Here is a 20,065-nt window from a genome sequence, read left to right on the forward strand (position 1 = left end):
AGTCTCTACTCTGCCCGTGTTCTCCCCGCTCTCTGCCCGCCTTCTCCAGTGCCTCCTCTCTCATTTCTGCTTCCTCTCTGTCCAAGACCTTGACCTCCCCATGTACCCTGCCTCCTCTCCGGTCTCTCCTGCTTCCCCTAGGGGGCGGGGAGCCCCGTGCACCAGACGTGCGGTGCGGGCGGCCTGCTTGGTGGCGTGTCTGTGCCCAGCAGCAGGCTCAGACCTGCATCCTGGATTAGAGAGCAGGGCCCTGTTTGCTGGGCTTCAGAAGATGTGAGGCTCACGTCCCATTCCTAAGACTCCGGCTTAGTGAGGAGCCTCCTCTTCTTCGCCTACATTAGGCAATAAATCAAAGCCGCCGCGAAACCGCAGGCCTCCCGCCCCCTTTCTACAAAGGGCGCCCTTGGCTCAGGGAGTTGGGTGGTGGGAGAGGCTGTGGGTGGGAGCCCCATACAGTCAGGCCATCCCCTCTCTGCTCTGCCATTGAACCCCACTTTGTCTCATCATCCAGTATCACTCCTCCCCAAAGCCTCAGTGTCAACTCTTTGCCCTTAGAGCTTCTCCCCATTTGGGGTGGGCTGGGGTGGTCCAACAAATGTGTCCGCTCACTGCAGAGCTTCAGGGCAGCAGGTTCCACCAGCATCCTGGGTGGGAAGTGCTTCCTTTTATCTCATGTTGCAGCATCCTCACCTGGGCCTGCATTGTTCCCTGATCTCTGTGGACCCACCCTCGTCACCCCGTCACCACTGCCCCCCTCATCCAATTTAGAAAGACTCACTTGCCTCTTGCCAGACTCAGATCTGGGAAACGGGGCTTGCAGTTCAAGGGCTGGCCCTTGAGAGGTTGCGTGTGGGCTATTCCCAGCTATTCAGCTCCTGGCTGAAGCCCGAAGCCCCTGTGGTTTAAGAACACTAGCCCATGCCTCACTGAGGACATGCAGGCTCTCCAAGGGCAGGGGCTGCGCGCCCTGGGAGCCACGCGCCCGTGGGGAGCCCTGGGCGGAGGCCTCTGAGTTGCCGAAGGGAGTTTGTGTTCCTCAGGCCACCCTGCAGGACATCTTCCTATGCTGGCCTCTCATGGGCTCCTCTTCTGCTGCCTTGATTGCAACATGAATCAAGTTGACCGTGACTGTTCATGACAGGAAGCTAGGCAGGCCCAGCCCAGAGTCGGGGCTCTGTCCATGTCGGTGGTCTGAACTGAATTGATTGGAGGAGGGGAGACATGGAAGTCCTTCTGGGATCCCGGGCTCATGGGATAAAGCATTCTGGGACTCCTGGGGTGCAGGGAGACCCTCTGAGCAGCCCCTGGATCTGAGACAGCACCTGTTGCTTGCATCCCTCCAGGGGGCCTGATGGCAGGGAGTGGCTTCAGGTGCATCAGGCAAACAGGCAGACCCAGGGCCCTGGCCAGACCTCAGAACGTGCATTGAGGGAAAAGGCTTAGCCATTCTCTCTGGGCCCCAGTTTCTTCACCTTTAAGATGAGGCCTTGCAACCAAATTCTCCATTTATTTTAAAACAAAAAGCAAAAGTTTGTTGTGCAGAAATCCCGACATGTGGAGCAGATAGAAGAGGCATCGCCTAGGTTGCTGTGGGGGTGGAGGGTGGCCCAAGGCCCTGTCTCAGGGGCTGGGGGTAGGGTGGGAATTACAGGAAAGGGTTTTGGAAACCAGGGACGGAGGGTCTCTCAAGTGCCTTCTGGCCCTGACATCCTGGCTCCTGCCCCTAGGTGGTTCTCAGGCCAGAGAGATGTTCCCCAGGGTGGGCTGCACAGGTGGTGGTGGGGGGCATGCCGAGGGCTGCACTTCTAGACCACGAGTGCAGGCTGGAATCTCCTGGAGGAGCTGGAAAAAACACCCATGCCGAAGCTTCTTCCCTGTCCTTGCTCTGACATTGAGCATGTTTCGGCAAAGCTTCCACACGAAGGTCAAGGGAAAGGGCCCAGTGAACTGCTTCCATCAGCTCATTGGGTGAAGCCCCCTCCGGGTCACCCTGGCCCAAACCTGTTGGACACGGACTGGGCTGTTGTTAGTTGGGGCTGACCCAGAGGTAGCTAACAACAGCCATAAGATTCTTTCCTGAGAGACCGTGCTCCAGAGGTGGCCCTGGGCTGAGGGCCCGGCCTGGCATGGGAGTTTTCAAGCCAAATCTTCTCAGCGATGATTCGAAGGTGCAGCCGGGCTCCGAACCAGGCAGACCTTGGCGCTGGAGATAGGGAGGGAAGCGTGGCTGCAAGAAACACTGCACCTGAGTCCCATTTCTGCCTCCAGGTGGACCTGTCCTTCAGGGCAAGTCACCTCCTCTCTCTAACCTGGGTCCTCAGCTGGAAGACAAAGGGGCTGATGCCTTCTAAAGATCCTTCCAGGTTTAAGCCTCCACTGCGCTACAGTGAGCTTGGCGCTACAGCAAAGGAGAGGCAGCTGAGAAAAAGAGGCCTGGAAGAGTCAAGGAAGCGACCACTCGGTTCCTCTGGGCCCCAGCCAGCTGCCCTGCTGAGCTCAGCTTGGTGGGCTGTGAGTCTCTGCATGAGAAGGACCTTGCAATGGCTAGACTATGGGCATGATGGGGTCAGTTCCCAGCACTGAAAGGGAGACTGAGTGCTCTGTGAAGCTGCATCTGTGTTGGGGGTAGGGGGCGGGAGTGGGGGCCGCGGGGAGTAACAACAGCAAAGCAGTTGCCACCAAGTCGACTACAGTTCATGGCAACCACATGCATGTCGTGGTAGACCTGTGCGTCCTACGGCTTTCCAGGGCTGAGTGATGTACAAGTCAGCTGCCAGGGCCCCCCTTTTTTTCTGAGGTGCCCTCGGGACAGGTGGGAGGGATGTGAATCTCGACACCTCCAGGCAGCAGCTGTGTATGCTAGGTACAACTAGGATCTTCCTAAGTCTGGCAGTGGAATGGGAGAGGGTGTGGCAGGGTCTGAGGGGTGTTGGGGTGAAGATGCATTGAGGCAGCCTTGGAGTCTGGGGCTCTGCTTTGCCTAGGGAGTGTCCAGAGGGACCTCAGGCAGAGGCAAGTGGGGCCTGTGAAGAGAGACAGGCATGAGCTCGTCCCTGCTTCTCAGTCTCGTTCCTCTCGTGCCTCTGCTCTAATGGTCTCTAAGTCTGCTGAGTGACAGTCAAGGGAGCTTCTGGGCCCCTGAGGACAGAGGACTAAGCAGGACAAGTCCACTCCAGCTCACACAGACCCCATGGGACAGAGGAGACCTGCTCCCTGGGCTTTCCCAGGCTGTCGATCTTTATGGAAGCAGGTGGACTTTCTCCTAAGAGGGAGCAGCTGGGGGTTTGGAACTGCTGACCCTTCTGTTAGGAGCCTAGTGCTTAACCTCCCCCATCACCAGGATTCCCCCTAAGCAGGGCAGAGGGCAGGAAATAGGCGGTGTTTACGCTAGGTGTCTGTCCCATGAGCTGCATTGGCTAGAGGAGGGAACCGAGGCCGTGGAGCGGATGCGGCTCAGGAGTACAGGGCTGCAAAGAGGCGGAGCTTCGTTTGTACTCGCTGCAGGGCTGACTGAGCACAGCATGAGCACGTGGCAGGCACAGCTTTGGGGTGGGCAGTCTGAGAGGTGTGGGGTGACCTGATGTGCCACCGTTGAAGCAAAACCCTGAAAGGTAGAAGTCCCGCTGTCATGCGCAACCTGGCCTAGAGGGCTTGGTGTGCACCAGGACACCCCCCACCCACTTGCTCAGAGCGGGTACCCTGCTGGGCCTGGTTATCTGCCTCACCACACCCCATCTTTGTCCTCAGCTATGGTCCCACCCCTCGTCCACAGGGCATCCCACCCCTCCCCCACAATTGATTGTGTTCTCCTGTGCTTGGGGTTTCCTGATGTCTGTCAAAGGGGTGATGCAAGGTCACACGGAGGCATCTCACCCCTCAGAATCTCGGGCCGTCCTCCGTCCTGCAGGACGAGAGAGAGGCAGTGTAGTACGATGGCTAGGTGCTTGGATCCTGGATGGAAACTCTGGGTTCAAAGCGCTGCGCCATCACTGGACCAGGTGTGTGACTCCACCCCTCCCCTGCCCCGCCCTCCAGGCCTGTCCCCTCACCTGCAGAAAGAAGGTGGTAGTAATTCCTAGCTGCGGGGGCTAGAGTCAGGGCACGTCTGAATGAGCACGCGTGTTCTCAGGTGCCTCTGAGTTGGTGTCCGCCGCAGAGGGTCTCCATGGGATAGGCTGGAGCGCCCCGCGGGGTTTTTTTTGCTCCCATCTTTACAGAAGCAGATGGCCGGTAGTCCTTCTCCCGGCTCCTCTCTGGGGCTGTGCTGGCCAGTTCCTCACCAGGGAGGGCCAGCGCCCACACCCCGCCTGAGCCAGTCTGCCCCTCCACCCCTTCTCTGAACTCCCCGAGGCCCACACAGGGCCGCCCCTCTCCTCTCTTTTCTGATGCCCAGCTCTATGGGCAAAGAGCATTCACTGTGCTGGTGGCGCTTGCTGGGGCCTTCCCTCATCTTGCCGCACCAGTTCTGCCTTTGGGACGGACAAGCAGGACCCTGCTCAGGATCCTGTGACTCTGGGCACTCCCTGCATTCTGGAATGCTTTCCTGAACAGTCTCAGGTGCCTGAGTGGCAGGGACTGAAGGTGCCACCCAGGAGTGCCCAAGGCCCTAGTTTCTCTCCTTCCCTGTGCTGTCCAACACTCCATCCATACCTGAGTGTTTCCAAGTCCTCAGGACTCCTGCTTATGGGGTTGTCCTGAGACCCCGAGGCCAGGCCGCACCCCTGGAGGGAAGCCTGGGGAGTGGGTCTACTTCCCCTGTTCCCTCTGTGGTTTTGTGGGTATCTGGGTGGTCAGAGTGGCGCTGACACACTGGGGAGCTCCAAATGGCTTCTGGAGATACCTCCCCCTTTCCCAGAGAAAGCTCCAGCTGTCCAGCTGCATGGACACGGGAACTGAAGTTGGGGAGAAAGCCAGCAGGTCGCCATAGCCTTCTTCCTGACTACACTGCTCCAGGGCCCCAGGCGTCCTTCTTTATGACTGGTCCCCACGGCTCCCCAGATCAAGCCCCTGTGCTTCCTCTCCATCATCTTCTACCTGGTCCCCACGTCTTCCCAGAACAAGCCCAGTGCTTCCTCCCCACCATCTTCTTTCCCAGAGGCATTCTATGGCCTCCCAGTCCCATGCACACCCACACAAGTCCCTCTGAGTGTGGGGTTGGGTGTGGGTGCTGGAGAGGGCTGACCGGACATGCTCAGGCTCAGGCTGTAAGCTGGGGTGAGAGGGCGGGTCTGGCCTGGGCCGGGGTGTCAGGGGCTTCCAGGGCAGGCCTCCTGTGCACCACTGCCCCAGACGTGGGTCCTCTAAGCCCTGCTCTCTCCCCTACAGAATGCTGCAGAACAACCAGCTGGGCGGGATCCCCGCAGAGGCGCTGTGGGAGCTGCGCAGCCTGCAGTCTCTGTGAGTCATGAGGGGGCCCATCTTGGGAGTCGCCCGCTTCCTGGGGCCTGGGTCACAGCCCAGACCCCCCTGCCTCGGCCTCCACCCCCCCCCCCCCCCACCACGTCCCCATGTTGCAGACAGCGCCGGGCCGCTCCTGGCTTGCGTTTCCTTGGGGTTTTTTGTTGTTGTCGTCAGCGTGTGTATGTGTACACTCGCGTGTGTATTTCGGGGAGGCAGGCTCCAAGCCCCGCTGGAGGACTGTGGGAATGGGACCTCCCTAGGTGAGGCCCCCGGGGCAGCTGTCCTGGGGCAACTGGAGTTCTGCCATGGGGGCCCGGGGTAGGGGGTGGGGACTGCCACCCCAAAGCAGCACCAGGAAGGGGCTGTCTCCTCCACCTAACCCACTCTTGCCCCCAGGGTGGGGAGCGGACTAGCCTCAGATACCCATTTCCCCTACTTAGGGGTGTTCCCGGGACTCACAGGCCACCCAGGCTAGAGCCAGCCCTTCAAAGATCCCTGCGCTTCCTTTCCCGTCCAGCAGGGGCAGTGTGGGAACAAAACTGAGTCCAGGGTGGAGCAGGAACAGGTGCTGGAAGCCGGGTGTAAGCCAGCCCACCACCATCCTCAGGCCCCGGTTCATTGGCTCAGGACACCGGCCCAGGGCCTGGGGCGTAGACGGTGCCCCAGACATGCTTGCTGAATCCCACTGCGTCTCCACATCCAGTGTGAGCTTGGGAGATGCTGGGGAGCAAAGAGATATTTTGTCAGGACTTCTGCTCTGCCTGTGGATATAAGCGTCCTGTCTCTCCCTTGGCTGGAAAGAGGGAGGATATGGGAAAGGTGGTCCCATTCCACCATGAACAGTCATCAGGGTGGGGGGCAGTGAGGGGCCAGCATGGCAGCAGAAGCCCCCACTAGCTGCTGTTACACACACACACACACACACACACACACACACACACACACAGGTAAGGCTTTCCTGCTGCCTACACACACACACACACACACACACACACACACACACACACACACACACGGCTTTCCTGCTGCCTCCTGCTCCTCTCTCTGCCTGCACCCCACTGCTCCCCAGATGCCTGGTTGGCCCCAATGGCAGACATACCCCTGTGCCCCAATAAGTATGAGGCCTCTGAACCCAATCACCTCTTCTCCCTCCACCCAGGGTCACTGCTAGATAGGGTCAAACCACTCAGGTTGCCCAATCACAGGGCAGGTGGGTTTCCCAAAGGCAGACTGATAGTTGTCTAGCATACCAGAAAAGCTGGGGCAGATAAAAATAGCTGGGGGGGGGCGGGTATTGGGGGGTATTGTTGTTAATATCTCATTAAAAGTATTAAAGAAGCAGGTCATCATAGGGAAAAATTTGTACCTTTGCTAGACTGATTTTTTATTGGGTAAAAATATACAACAAAGCATTTGTAAATCACCGTTTTGAGCTGGGTCATTGGGTGATGTTGGTTACATTCATCATGCTGCCCAGTCATGGTTACCACCCTTTTCCTCCTCCAGCCTTCTGGACATTTATGTTCGACACTTTCAGATACATGGTAAAGTTTCATTATCAAAATAGCACCACAGGATGGCTTTCTTTTCCCTCATTCGACAGACACAGAAAGCGAGCATCAGAGGTGCCCTTGTCGCTAGCTGCCATCTGTTGGTCCTGGCTCAGAGCAGATCATAGCGGGCAGTCAAGAAATTAGCAGACCTACAGAGGGGCATAAAAATAAACACACAAACAACCAAACTCACTGCCATCAAGCCGATTCCGACTTCTAGTGACTATACAGGGCAGGTGGAACTGTCCCTGTGGGTTTCCAAGACTAACTGTTTATGGGAGGAGAAAGCCTCATCTTTCTACTGCTGAGCAGCTGATGGTTTCAAACTGCTGACCTTTCTGTTAGCAGTCCGACACATAAGCACTGCGCCGCCTTCTAGCTTCCTTGTAGGGAGACGGTAAATACTGTTCAAATGAGCAGGTTGCAGAGGCTACAGAGTCGTGCTGAGCCACCCAAGAAAATGGTTCATTCATTTTTGAAAAGGCTTGTAAAGAGTTGACATCTCCCTCTCAGATTGACACTTATTTTGAGATTAAGTTTTTATTTATTTGTTTGACTCTGTTTCAAGTTGTGAATTATATCTTCTGGGTGCTTAGAGCTTCTAAAGACCTTATCGTTCAGACTAGACATGGAGCGCTCAGACAACACAGGAAGGTTGTCCTGCCCTTTCTGGGACTTGGATAGCCCCTTGTAACTGCAAGTCCCGGTGGCTTAGTGGTTTTCACTTTGGGCTGCTACCCACAAGGTTGGCAGTTTGAACTCACCAGCTTCTCCACTGGGAGAAGACGAGGCTTTCTACTCCCACAAGGAGTTATAGTTTCAGAAACCCACCGGACCAGTTCTACTCTGCCCTATAGGGTCTCTATGAGAGTTGGAATCAACATGATGGCAGTGAGTTTGGCTTTTGGGTTGTAATTGGGAGAACTAGATAATTAACTTCTACAAGTATAGCCCGGGGTGATCTGGGTACAGTGCACACAAACCCACTCCCTACTCCCATGGTTAAAAGTCAGAAGATTCGATTTTGCCTCTTACAAGAAAGCCGGTTTCCAGTCCTGCCTCTGACCACGACTGCCATGTCCATTACCCTCGCTGAGCCTCAGTTTCTCCTCCCAGATCATTGTATGAGGGGGCTTCAAACAGTTTGTGGGAGAAACATCATTATCTTGTCATTCCAGTTTTCCATAAACATATGGAAGCTCCCTCATCCAACTTCCCGGGTGACCTCACAGCTCTGAACGTGCTTGAACGGTTGTGACGGCGTTCATTGAGCCTGTCATCGGTCCGTTCCTTTTACAAATCTGAGGGGTTTCCTGGGCTTGGTGAGAAAATGCCATAATCTTTTCACTCCACTTTCCCATGAGCTTTTTGAAGCCCTTTCCATAGCCAAGGCTTTGCTGAAGAGGCAAACCTTGAGTTGAATCTTGAGGGGTTAATAAATGTCAGTGAGATGCAGCACCAGGGAAGGAATTCCAAGCAGGGGAAACAGCACATGCAAAAGGTACAGAGATGAGATGCTCAACAGATTTGTAAGGCGGTGCATTTGGCGTGTGTGTGTGTGTGTGTGTGTGTGTGTGTGTGTTAGGGGACTGGTGGGAAGAGAGGTGAAAAAGACAATGCCCGGCAAGTAGGAATTTGGACTTTATCCTCAACAGAGTAGGGAACCATGGTAAGATTAAAAAAAGACTGAAGACTACTTCAGAAAGCTTCCCGCCTGCTCATGATTCTCCCGTGAATGCCCTGCACGATCACAGCGGCACACTGATTAGAATTGATGAACCCATGTGGAGACAGGATGGTGAACATTTACATCGGAGTTCCGGCTTTACACAGAAGAGGTCTTCCAAGGTGTGGCATAAGCCTGTGGGCTATGACAGGTGCTTCATGTCATGTGCCCACCGAGACAGCCTTGTTGAGAATAGTGAATCCCATCTGCCCGAAATAGGCCCTGGTCCCCACCTCTGGACCCCTGGCAACTAAAGGTGATGGCATTCGTTCCCTGCCTCTGGTTTCCCAGAATGCTGTGTCGTTGGGATCAGACGGTATGCAACTTCTTTGGACAGCTTCTTGCACTCAGCAACTTGAACTTAGGGCTCCCCCTGTTTTCGCATGGCCTGTGGGGGATCTGTAGCAGTCAGCAGTGCGTGTGCATAGCATGTCTGAGCAATCCCTTCACCAGCGCTCCTGGTGGGCAGCCTGGATTGGGGAGTTGGGGGGGGGGTGGAGCTGGGGAAGAGCCGTGTAGACCAAGGGAGGGTGAGGGCAGTCAAGACAAGGCAAGGGCCCTGGTGAAAGGAGACGCTGTGGGACCCTAGAAACATCTAGAAGCCATGCCATAGAGGAGTCTGGAGTCAAACCAAAAGACAAAAACCAAACTCACCGCCATCAGGTCGATTCTGGCCCACAGTGAATGTTTAGGACAGGGTCCTAAACTGCCCCCTTTGAGTTTCCTAGACTGTAACTCTTAAAAAAATTTTTTTAATGAATCCTTTTATTGGGGGCTCTTACAGCACTTATAACAATCCATACATCAATTGTATCCAGCACACTCGTACGTAGGTTGCCATCATCATTTCAAAAGCATTTTCTTTCTACTTTAGCCCTTGGTGTCAGTTCCTCTTTTTCCCCTTCCCTCCCCTTCCCCCTATCAAGCACCCTTGATAATTTATAAATTATTTTTATTTTCATATTTTCACCGTCCACTGTCTCCCTTCACCCACACTTCTGTTGTTCATTCCCTGAGGGCAGGGGTTGTATGATGATCATTTTGATCGGTTCCCCTTTTCTCCCCCTTCTCCCCACCTTCCCCCTGTCCTGATGTTTTCACTACTCTCATGATTGGTCCTGAGGGGTTTATCTTCCTGGATTCTGTGTGTTGAGAACTCTTATCTGTACCAGTGTACATGCTCCAGTCTAGCCGGATTTGTAAGATAGAACTTGGGTCATGATGGTGGGGCGGAGGAAGAAGCTTTAAAGAACTAGAGGAATGTTGTGTGTTTCATTGGTGCTACACTACACCCTGACTGGCATGTCCCTTCCTGTGACCCTTCTGTGAAGTGATGTACAATTGTCTACAGATGGGCTTTGGGTCTCATTCTGACCCACTTCGTTCACATCAAAATGGTTGTTTGTTTTGGGTCTTCATACCTGATCCCACTGACACTTGCTGATCACATGGTTTGATGTGCTTCTTCCATGTGGGCTTTGTTGCTTCCTTGCTAGATGGCTGCTTGTTTAACTTCAAGCCATTAAGACCCCAGACGCTGTGTCTTGTAATAGCCGGGCACCATTAGCTTTCATCACCACATTTACTTATGCACCCATTTTGTCTTCAGCAATCATGTTGGAAAACTGAGCACCACAGAATGCCAGGTAATTAGAACAAAGTGCTCTTGAGTTGAGGAAGAACTTGAGTAGAGACACAATGTCCGTCTGCTATCTTAATACATAACCGATAAATATATGTACATTCACCTATATGCCTATTGTTGTATATTTACGTATGTACATGCCTGTGTTTATATATATATCTGTAAATGTCCTTTGCCTTATAGTTCTTTTCTCTATTTCCTTTACTTTCCTCTTGTCCCACAATCATGTTTGACCTTCATTTGGCTCTCTGTGCTTCCTCTTGGCTACATTGCATGTGATTGAACCTCACCAGGCATTCTATACCTTCCTCACCATCAATTTTAGATCGCTTTTTGGTTCCTTGTCCCTGGATTTGTTGGCTCTCCCCTCTTTCCACTCCCCACCCTCCTTCTTCTCCCCTGTCCCCCTGGAACCACTGGACTAGTTTTCTCCTCAGGATTGTTTATCCTGCCAATTTTATATAGCTAGACATGGGGGGGGGGGGCTGGGGGGAGAAAAGAAAGAAAGAAAAATAGCCTATGAATAGTTCCAGGTCTGTCAGCTGACCCTTATGAATGTTTTCTGATTGGGTCTGATGCAGTGCCAAGACCTGCCCACTGAGTCTGAAGTCTATTTTCAGAATTCCTCGGGCACTTTATTGTTTTTTTTTTGTGTTAGGGTAGATTAGAGAAACCAATTTTATAGATACTCATATGTGTATAAGAAAGAGCTTTTTGGGCCTCCACTCAAGTACTCCCTCAGTGCAAGAATACTCTGTTCTATTAAACTGGCATTTCTTGATGATCACCTTTCTGACACAATTGCTGAAGACAAAGCGGGTGCATAAGCAAATGTGGTGAAGAAAGCTGAAGGAGACCGGCTGTCAAAAGATATAGCTTCTAGGGTTTTAAAGACTTGAAGGTAAACAAGCGGCTATCTAGCTCAAAAGCAACAAAGCCCACATGTAAGAAGCACACCAGCCTGTGTGATCACGAAGTGTCAAAGGGATGAGGTATCAGGCATCAAAAAAACAAAAAATCATATCATTGTGAATGAGGAGGGGAGTGCGGAGTGGGGACCCAAAGCCCATCTGTAGGCAACTGGACATCCCCTTACAGAGGGTCATGGGTAGGAGATGAACCAGTTAGGGTGCAGTGTAGCAATGATGAAACATACAACTTTCCTCTAGTTCCTAAATGCTCCCTCCCCTGCCCCACCCCATCATGATCCCAATTCTACCTTACAAATCTGGCTAGACCAGAGGATGTACACTGGTACAGATAGGAACTAGAAACACAGGGAATCTAGGACAGATGATCCCTTCAGGACCAGTGGTGAGAGTGGTGATATCGGGATGGTGGAGGGAGGGTGGGGTAGAGAGGCGGAACCGATTACAGGGATCTCCATATAACCTCCTCCCTGGGGGATGGACAATAGAAAAGGGGGTGACGGGAGACATCGGACAGTGTAATATATGACAAAATAATAATTTATAAATTATCAAGGGTTCATGAGGAAGGGAGGAGCAGGGAGGGAGGGGGAAAAGGAGGAGCTGATGCCAGGGACCTAAGTGGAGAGCAAATGTTTTGAGAATGCAACAAATGTACAAATGTGCTTGACACAATTGATGTATGTTTGGATTGTGCTAAGAGTTGTATAAGCCCCCCCGCCCCGGAAAATGATTTTTAAAAAAGAGCTTTATATACAAGAGCAGCTGAATATCGAGAAAACATTCCAGCCCAATCCAGATCAAGTCCATGAGTCTGATATTAGCCCATATGTCTGATATCAATCTATAAAGTCCTCTGCAGACTCATGAAACACATGCAATAACACGGAATGCAGGAATATCACAGGCCAGTGGGTGGGAATTCCTGTGGATCCAGTTGTGTTGTAAGCATCTCATCGCTGGCAGGGGTCTCCACGTGACTTCTCCGCCTCCAGAGGTCTGGCTCCTTCAACTTCTCTCCAGGTGTCTTCTACACAGGGATGTCCCACAGGGAGTGAACTGAGAGAGTGTCTCCCGCCTCCAGAGAAGAATTACAGGAGTTCCCAGAATTCTCAGGAGAAGGCCATGCCTACACAGAGGCCTCATTGGCTACATCCTGACTGACAGTCTAGACTCCACCCCTACACTCTTAATCCTCAAATTAGCACCAGATTATGTAACTACCCCACTTTGCTCCCCTTGCTGCTCTGTTGTGCTGCCTTTGTGTTATGCCCTAGTAAGGGCGGGGTGTGTGTGTGTGTGTGTCAGACTGGGCACAATTCCCACACTGTCTCTGGTGTTGCCTCCACCCTTCCCCCCACCCCCATAGCACTGCGGGTCAATAAGGGGATGTTGTGTCTCATGGTGAGGCCACCTTACAGTCTTCTCTGTGTATTGGCTGCTGTGAGTGGGATGTCAGCCTCGAAGCTTGGTGGGCCAGGATGAGATTGTCACTCTTTAGAAGTGTAGAGAATCTTCTCTTCTCCTGAGCAGTGGTGGTTAGCAGCCCAAGGCCCTCCCTGGTTCCCATCTGGGCGCCTCACTTACTAGCTGGGCGGATGACGCATCTGCGTGATTTCCAGTTTGTTTCTACTGGAGGTGATAACAGTCATCAATCTACCTCAATGGCAGAAAATGAAATGAGTTCATGGGGGGAGGAGGGCTTCAAAGAGTGAAAAGATAATGGAATTTTCCCATGAACTTAAAAAAATTTTTATTAGGAGCTTTTACATACATAATTACAATCCATAGGTCCATTAGATCAAGCATAGTTGCACAATTGCTGCCATCATCATTTTCAATACATTTTCTTTCTTCTTGAACTCCTTGATATCAGCTCCCCTTTATCCCTTCCCTCCCCCACCCTACCCCCCCTGAACCCTTTAAATATTATTATTATTATAGTTTTCCTGCCATAACTTACACCTTCCAATGTATCCATTCATCTAAGATTCTGATGTTTGTTCCCCTCGAGTGGGGTTAATAGAATCATTGTCGATACCAGCCCCCCCCACCCCCCGCATATCTTACCATATCTTCAGGGAATCCTTTCGCCCATTACTGTTTTTTTGGGGGGGCGGAGTCTATCTATCTTGGATTTTGTTCATTGAAAGACCTTGATTGTACCAATGTACATATGCAGGTCTAGCAAGATTATTGAGGTAAAACTAAGGCCATAATTGGAGAAGGAAATTTTAGAGAACTAGAGGATAGTTGTATGTTTCCTCAGTGCCCGACTGCACCCTGGATATACTGTCCCTCCACGTGGCCCTCCTGTGAGGGTCTGTCCAATTGTCTTACAGATGGGCTTTGGGTCTTCACTTTGTCTACGCTCCTTCAGTTTAATTGCTTGTTTTTGAACGTCAGATACCTATTCCCTCCTGATCACACAGGCTGGCGTGCTTCTTCCACATGGGCTTTGTTGTTTCCCTGCTAGAGGGATGCTTATAGAAGTCTTTGTAGAAACCACAAGCTTTTAAGACTCTAGACACTATTTCATTTAATAGCAGGGCACCATCAACTTTCTTCACCACATTTTCTTATGCACCCATTTTGTCTTCAGTGATCACGTTGGGAAGGTGAGTATCATACACTGCCACATTATAAGAACAAATTGTTCTTATACTGAGGTAGAATTCAAGTAGAGGGCCAAAGTCTATCTGCTTCTTTATTGTACTTACATATATATACACACATATACATACAAATGCATCTATGTTTATATATTTACATATATAACTTATATCTCTATGTATTTTATACAAATATATGTATACCTATATATATAATTTTTACTTCCTTGTTGTCTCATCTATTTCTTTTTCCTTTCCTCCTGCTCCACTATCCCGCCTTGCCATTGATTTTAGACCCATTGCTATTCCCCTGCCATACTGGCTCACTGTCCTCTTCCATGAGCTTTGTGAAGCCCCTTGTATCTGTGGAATTGGAGCCTGGGTGACATTGTGGATGTGTGTAGGGCTGCAAACAATGAAGGTAGCAGTTCAAAGCCACCAGTCACTCCAAGGGAGAGAGACGAGGTTTCTACTGTAAAGAATCTCAAAAATCCACAGGGGGCAGCTCTACCCTGTCCTACAGGGTCACTATGAGTCAGCCCGACTTGCTGACATTGAGTGGATGTATAGGTAAAACACTCAGACTAGTACCTTTGGCTGCTGTATGATGTTATTCATATTAGCAGAAATGGTATGAATGACTGGGGGTGAGAGTTGAAGGTATGAGGGACCCAAGAATTTCAGATCTCTGGCTTTGCCATAAGGTCAAAAAAGAGGCCGGTCACCAGCCTCATGCTTAGTAGGCAGTGGGGGTAGGGAAGGTACACAAGGCAATCTGAAGGCTAGGTAAGGTATGTGTTATGTCCCCAAATTATCAATTTTGAAGGATTCAAACAGATAAAATCTCATGCCTCAAAGTGAGGTGTTACCCCACCAAATTCAGCTTGATCCAAGATATGCCCCCACCCCCAGCCCTTGCCACCATTGTCATTGAGTACACTCCATGTTTGGCCCACTATGTGTGACCGAGAACAGCACTGTGCCCCACAGAGATTTCTGTATTAGAGAGTTTAGAACGGTTCCCCACAGAGATTTCTGTATTAGAGAGACCAGCGCTTGCCCGACTGGGATTTCTTTATTAAGAGTCTAGCACTGTGCCCCACAGGGATGTCTGTATTAGAGAATCCAGCACTGTGCCCCACAGGAATTTCTGTATTTGAGAGAGACCAGCACTGTTCCCCAGAGGGAATTTCTGTATTAGGGATTCCGGCATTGTGCCCCACAGGGATTTCTGTATTATAGAGACCGGCACTGTGCCCAACAGGTATTTCTGTATTAGAGAGACCAGCACTGTGCCCCACAGAGATTTCTGTATTAGAGAGTCTAGCACTGTGCCCCACAGGGATTTCTGTATTGGATACACTTGCACTGTGCCCCACAGGGATTACTGTATTAGAAAAGCCATCACTGTGGCCCACTGGGATTTCTGTATTAGAGAGTCTTACAGTGTGCCCCACAGCGATTTCTGTATTACGGAGTATAAAACTGTACCCTATGGGATTTCTGTATTAATTAGTCTAGTATTCACCCCTACTGTATTAGATAGACTAGCACTTTGCCCCACATGGATATGTTTATTATAGACAGCCCAGCACAGTGCCCCACAGGGATTTCTGTATTAGAGCGTCTAGCACGGTGCCCCACACTGATTTCTGTATTAGAAAGTCTAGCACTGTGCCCCACATGGATTTCTGTATTAGAGAGACCGGTACTGTACCCCACAGGGATTTCTGTATTAGAGAGACCAGCACTGTGCCCCACTGGGTTTTCTGTTTTAGAGAGAGTCTAGCACTGTGCCCCACAGGGATTTCTGTATTAGAGAGTCTAACACTAGACGCCACAGAGATTTCTGTATTAGCGAGAGCAGCACTGTGCCCCACAGGGATTTCTGTATTAAGGGTCTAGCACTGTGCCCCACAGGGATTTTTCTATTAGAGAGTCTAGCACTATGCCCCACTATATTAGAATCTAGCACTGTGCCCGAAATAGATTTCTGTATTAGACAGTCTAGCACTGTGCCCCACAGGGATTTCTGTATTAGAGTCCCGCACTGTGCCCCACAGGGATTTCTGTATTAGAGAGTCTAGCACTGTGCCCCACAGGGATTTCTGTATTAGAGAGACCAGCACTGTGCCCCACAGGGATTTCTGTATTAGAGAGACCAGCACTGCCCCCTTCAGGGATTTCTGTATTAGGTAGACTAGCACTCTGCCACGCAGGGATTTTTGTTACAGAGACCAGCACTGTGTCCCACAGAGATGTCTGTATTAGAGAGACCAGCAGTGTGCCCCACAGGGATTTTTGTTTTAGAGAGTCTAGCAATGTGCCCCACAGGGATTTCTTTATTTTAGAGTCTAATACTGTACCCTACTGGATTTCTGCATTAGTTAGTCTAGTACTGTGCACCACAGGGATTTCTGTATTAGAGACACCAGCACTGTGCCCCCCAATATTTCTGTATTACAGAGAGACCAGCTCTGTGCCTTACAGAATGTCTGTGTTTACCTTTCAGCAGTAGCTCAGCTGTGCTTTGAGTGGGACAATTGCAAGACCATCACAGGACATTACTGTCCTGAGTTCTGTTGTGCGTGGCTCTGTGTGAGTCACAATCGACTAGATGACACCTCACCCCAATCCCTCATTGGACTCAAATCGTCAGCCTTTCAGTGAGCAGCCACATGTTTTAACCATTTGTGCCACCCAGGTAACCCAGGTCCAGCAGAGGGACGGGGCGGGGAGGAGTCAAGTTCATTTGGTTTCTTAGCACCCCACATGCCAGCACCCTGTGCACTGTCCTCCACACATTAGCTTGCATCCTTTAAATATTTTTCCCCATGATGCTGGTCATTAAACGCCTTTAATAATTGCTCACGCCAGTGCCAGATGAGGAAGTGGAGACTCAGACCAGGGCAGAGGCGTGGCCACTCTCTGAGCTAGTGAGGGGGAAAGCAGGGCTGGGCGAAGGTGGTGCTGCTTTGGAAAGCTGTGCCCCTGCATCCCCCTTGTTGGTGCTGTCATAGGTGATCCGCCCTCCTTCCTAGGACAACCAGCCAATAGGAACGTTCTCCTTCATTAGGAATCCAAGGAATCAGGAGGCATTTGGCAGGCCCATTCTCTGCCCAGGCTTCTTTTGGGGTGGCATGTCTTTTCAGACTAGGGCAGGTGTCCCTACAGGCATAGGCCCCAGTAAGGAGGGCCCCTCAAAAGTTCTTGAGGGCCTCCTTGGGCCCTGAGGGGGATCTGATCCTGAGGCCCCATCTCTGCCAGCCAGCAGCAGATGCCTGCCAGTGGGAAGTGGTCTGGGTGAGTCAGGAATGGGGCTGGGCTCAGGGGAGGAGGCCAGGCACACTGGCACGCCAGCCCCAGGTACCCCGGTGGACATGGCGCGCAAGCTGTTTGATTTGGCACCTGGCTTGGCGGCACCCGCTTCATAACACCCCCTCCCTGGATACACTTGCTTTCCCCCACCAGTGTGGGAGGGGGAGTGGGCATTGCCAGATGCGTCCTGCCAGGCCTGAGCCACCGCCAAGAGAAACCACCAGAAGCCAGCAGAGCCTGCTGGACTATAAATTGGGTGGGGGGGATGAGGCAGGGCATGGTGGGGGGCGTGGGGTGTGGCCAAGCGGAAAGGTTGATTAGAAAGAGCTGGGGATTGAGGTGGGGTGGGGCCAGGGAAGCTCAGGCTGGCTGGTACCAGGAGAAGCTTCGGACAAGTCCAGAGACCGGCATATAGGGGAGGAAACAGAACACCAGCCCCTTCTTGGACACCTCGCGGGGGGGGGGGGCGGCGGGATGGGTAATTGCAAAGGACAGCCGTGTGAAACCAGCCAGCGCTGTGCGGAGCTGAGAAATCCAAGAGCAGCACCAGGCTCCACACAGAAATCCATGTTAGAGCCACCCAGCCTGAGGCAGCTGGCGGAGACATTGCTGCCTGCTGCTGAGGGGGGTGGGGCAAGGTGGGGAGCCAGCGGGGAGGCAGCTGGGCTCCAGTGATGTGGGAAGTGCCCTCTGGGACCCCAGCTCCCAGTCCGCCCACTTCAGTATGCTAAATGCTTTCACATGATCCATGTTCCCCTCTAAGGCAGCTTCCCATTTAATAGACGGGGCACGTAAAGCCCAGGGCAGTTAAAACACTTGCCTAAGGTCACCCACCTAGGACGTAGTAGAGATGAAATTCTAGTTTATTAGCTATGACTTTGAAGTACCAGGTTCCGAACCCCTGCCCCTGAGTAGCTCTCCTGAACTACAGTGTTTTTAGAATCCAGAGATGGGGGTTCAAATCCAGGCGCTGTCACCCCTGAGCTGTGAGACCCGACATGATAATGACTAGCCCTCTTCAAACCTAGGGGGGGGTGATTAGCGTACAGATGTCCCAAGAGGACCTCTTGCCATCGATTCGCGAATTCCTAACGGGGCTACTGGCCTGGATGCTGAGCTGCTCATGACCACACTGTGCTGGCTGTCTCTGTACTACACAGAGCGACCCCTCCCCTCCTCCCACTCCCCACCCCCACCTCCAACACGCACGACCCTACCAGTCTCCTGGAAACATGCTGAGGTGAGCTAAGGAGGAAAAGGCCCAGTCGCTCCAGGAGTAAAAGGGATGGGCTATTATGGCACGTCTCAGAGGCCCCATGAGGACAGGGATGGGAGGTGTATGCAGGGAGGGCCCAGAGCAAAGGGCTTCTGAGTGGCCCCCCTCCATCCATACTGCTGACCCTCCTGCAAGGGATGACCGCAGCGCCAGTGGAATGGCTGTGAGCAGACTAACAGCACCAGCAAACCGCAGATGGAACTCGGCTGCTTAGAGTCCGTCACTCGCCGTCTCTCCCTAGCCTCACAGTATGCCATGGGGTTGGTACTACCCGCATTGTCAGTGCACCCATTTTATAGATGGGGACACCAAGCCATAGGAAAGGGGGTCAAGTGACTCGGTGAAAGTGACTTGGTGCAGCTAGAACATAGCAGAGCCAGGGGCAAGCTCAGTCAGCCTGGCCCAGAGTCCATCTCTGCTCTTCAAACTGGTGCCAGGCTGCCTTTTAAGAGTCATTCCGGGACCCGTGGCTGAATGTGACCAAGCTGTTTTCAGAGTTGGTCCTGGACTGTGGAGGGGTGCCAGGGAACCTGGACCGGCTGTCCTGCCTGTGAGTTGAGTCCTAAGAGTTGAGTGGCTGCTAGGGGAGGTGGGGGTGGGATAGTGCTGGTTCCCAGGGACAGCTGGCACCTTGGCACCTTTGTTGGTCCCCAGACACTCTCCGCCTTGACTGGAGCCCCCACAGGCTCATGAGGGAGGGGCTGCAGGATGGCATGCCTACCAAGAGCATTAAGACCTCTCTAGAAGCTTTTTTGCCAGAAACGTGGCCAGGAGTGGCCCTGGTATCCCCATTTTACAGACTGGGGAGGCGGGGAGGTACAGGGGTAAGATGCCTTGCTCCGCATTCCTCTGTGAGTTCGAGATGAGCTGGGCAGGGGTGGGGGTGGGGGGACCAAGTAGGATGTTGTTTGGGAGCATGAAGGGAGGGGATCCTGCCCCCCCCCCACACTGCGCCACCCCACCCCTACCAGCCTCCTGGCAGCAAATCCTCTGGAGGCCCCAGCAGGAGGCCCAGGGATCTGCAAGAGAAGGACCACTCATGCATGGGGCCTGGAGAACTCCTTCGCAGAGGCATTTTCTCCAGGCTCCTGAGCATTATAGGAAAAAGCAGAAGCCCATGGAAAGGATCTTTGGGGAGGGACAGAGCTTCGAGACCAGTGCTCCTCAGAGTATGGTTCCTTGACCAGTACCACCTGGGACCCCTGCGGACTGCCCATTCTCAGGCCCCAGCCCTGTTCTGCTGAACCTGGCTGTGGGGCGGGTGGGTCAGCACCCTGTTTCACAAGCTCTCCAGCCGACTCTGGTGCTGAAGGTGAGGAGCCACCTTCACGGAAGAAGGGGGTGCCTTCGTTTCCTGTAGCCAACTGGGGGAGCTTAAAACTGCAACGACGGTATCCTTTCACAGTCCCGGGGGTTCGAAGCCCAAACTCAAGGTGCTGGTTGGACCTGACAGCCTTTGGAGGTTCCAGGAAAGACTCTCTGGCCGCTTCCAGCCTTGGGAACCCGCGGGCCATGCTTGGCCGATGGCTGCATCTCTCCAACCACCACCCCGCTCACCTTTCCTGTCCCTGCACCTCGTGGTTCTGGGAGAGGCATTCACCTTTGG

At 52.5% G+C, this 20,065-nt stretch overlaps 1 protein-coding gene across 1 annotated transcript in view; it reads left to right on the forward strand.

Moving 5' to 3' along the window:
• LGR6 (leucine rich repeat containing G protein-coupled receptor 6) overlaps nucleotides 1-20,065 on the forward strand; it is a 134,219-nt gene that overhangs the window by 37,740 nt on the left and 76,414 nt on the right. The window contains exon 4 of the mRNA XM_075540532.1: nucleotides 5,326-5,397. Within this exon, the coding sequence (XP_075396647.1) occupies nucleotides 5,326-5,397 (72 nt within the window). The remainder of the gene's footprint in view (nucleotides 1-5,325; nucleotides 5,398-20,065) is intronic.

The sequence above is a fragment of the Tenrec ecaudatus genome, chromosome 1, assembly GCF_050624435.1.
Source record: "Tenrec ecaudatus isolate mTenEca1 chromosome 1, mTenEca1.hap1, whole genome shotgun sequence".
Classification (NCBI taxonomy): domain Eukaryota; kingdom Metazoa; phylum Chordata; class Mammalia; order Afrosoricida; family Tenrecidae; genus Tenrec; species Tenrec ecaudatus.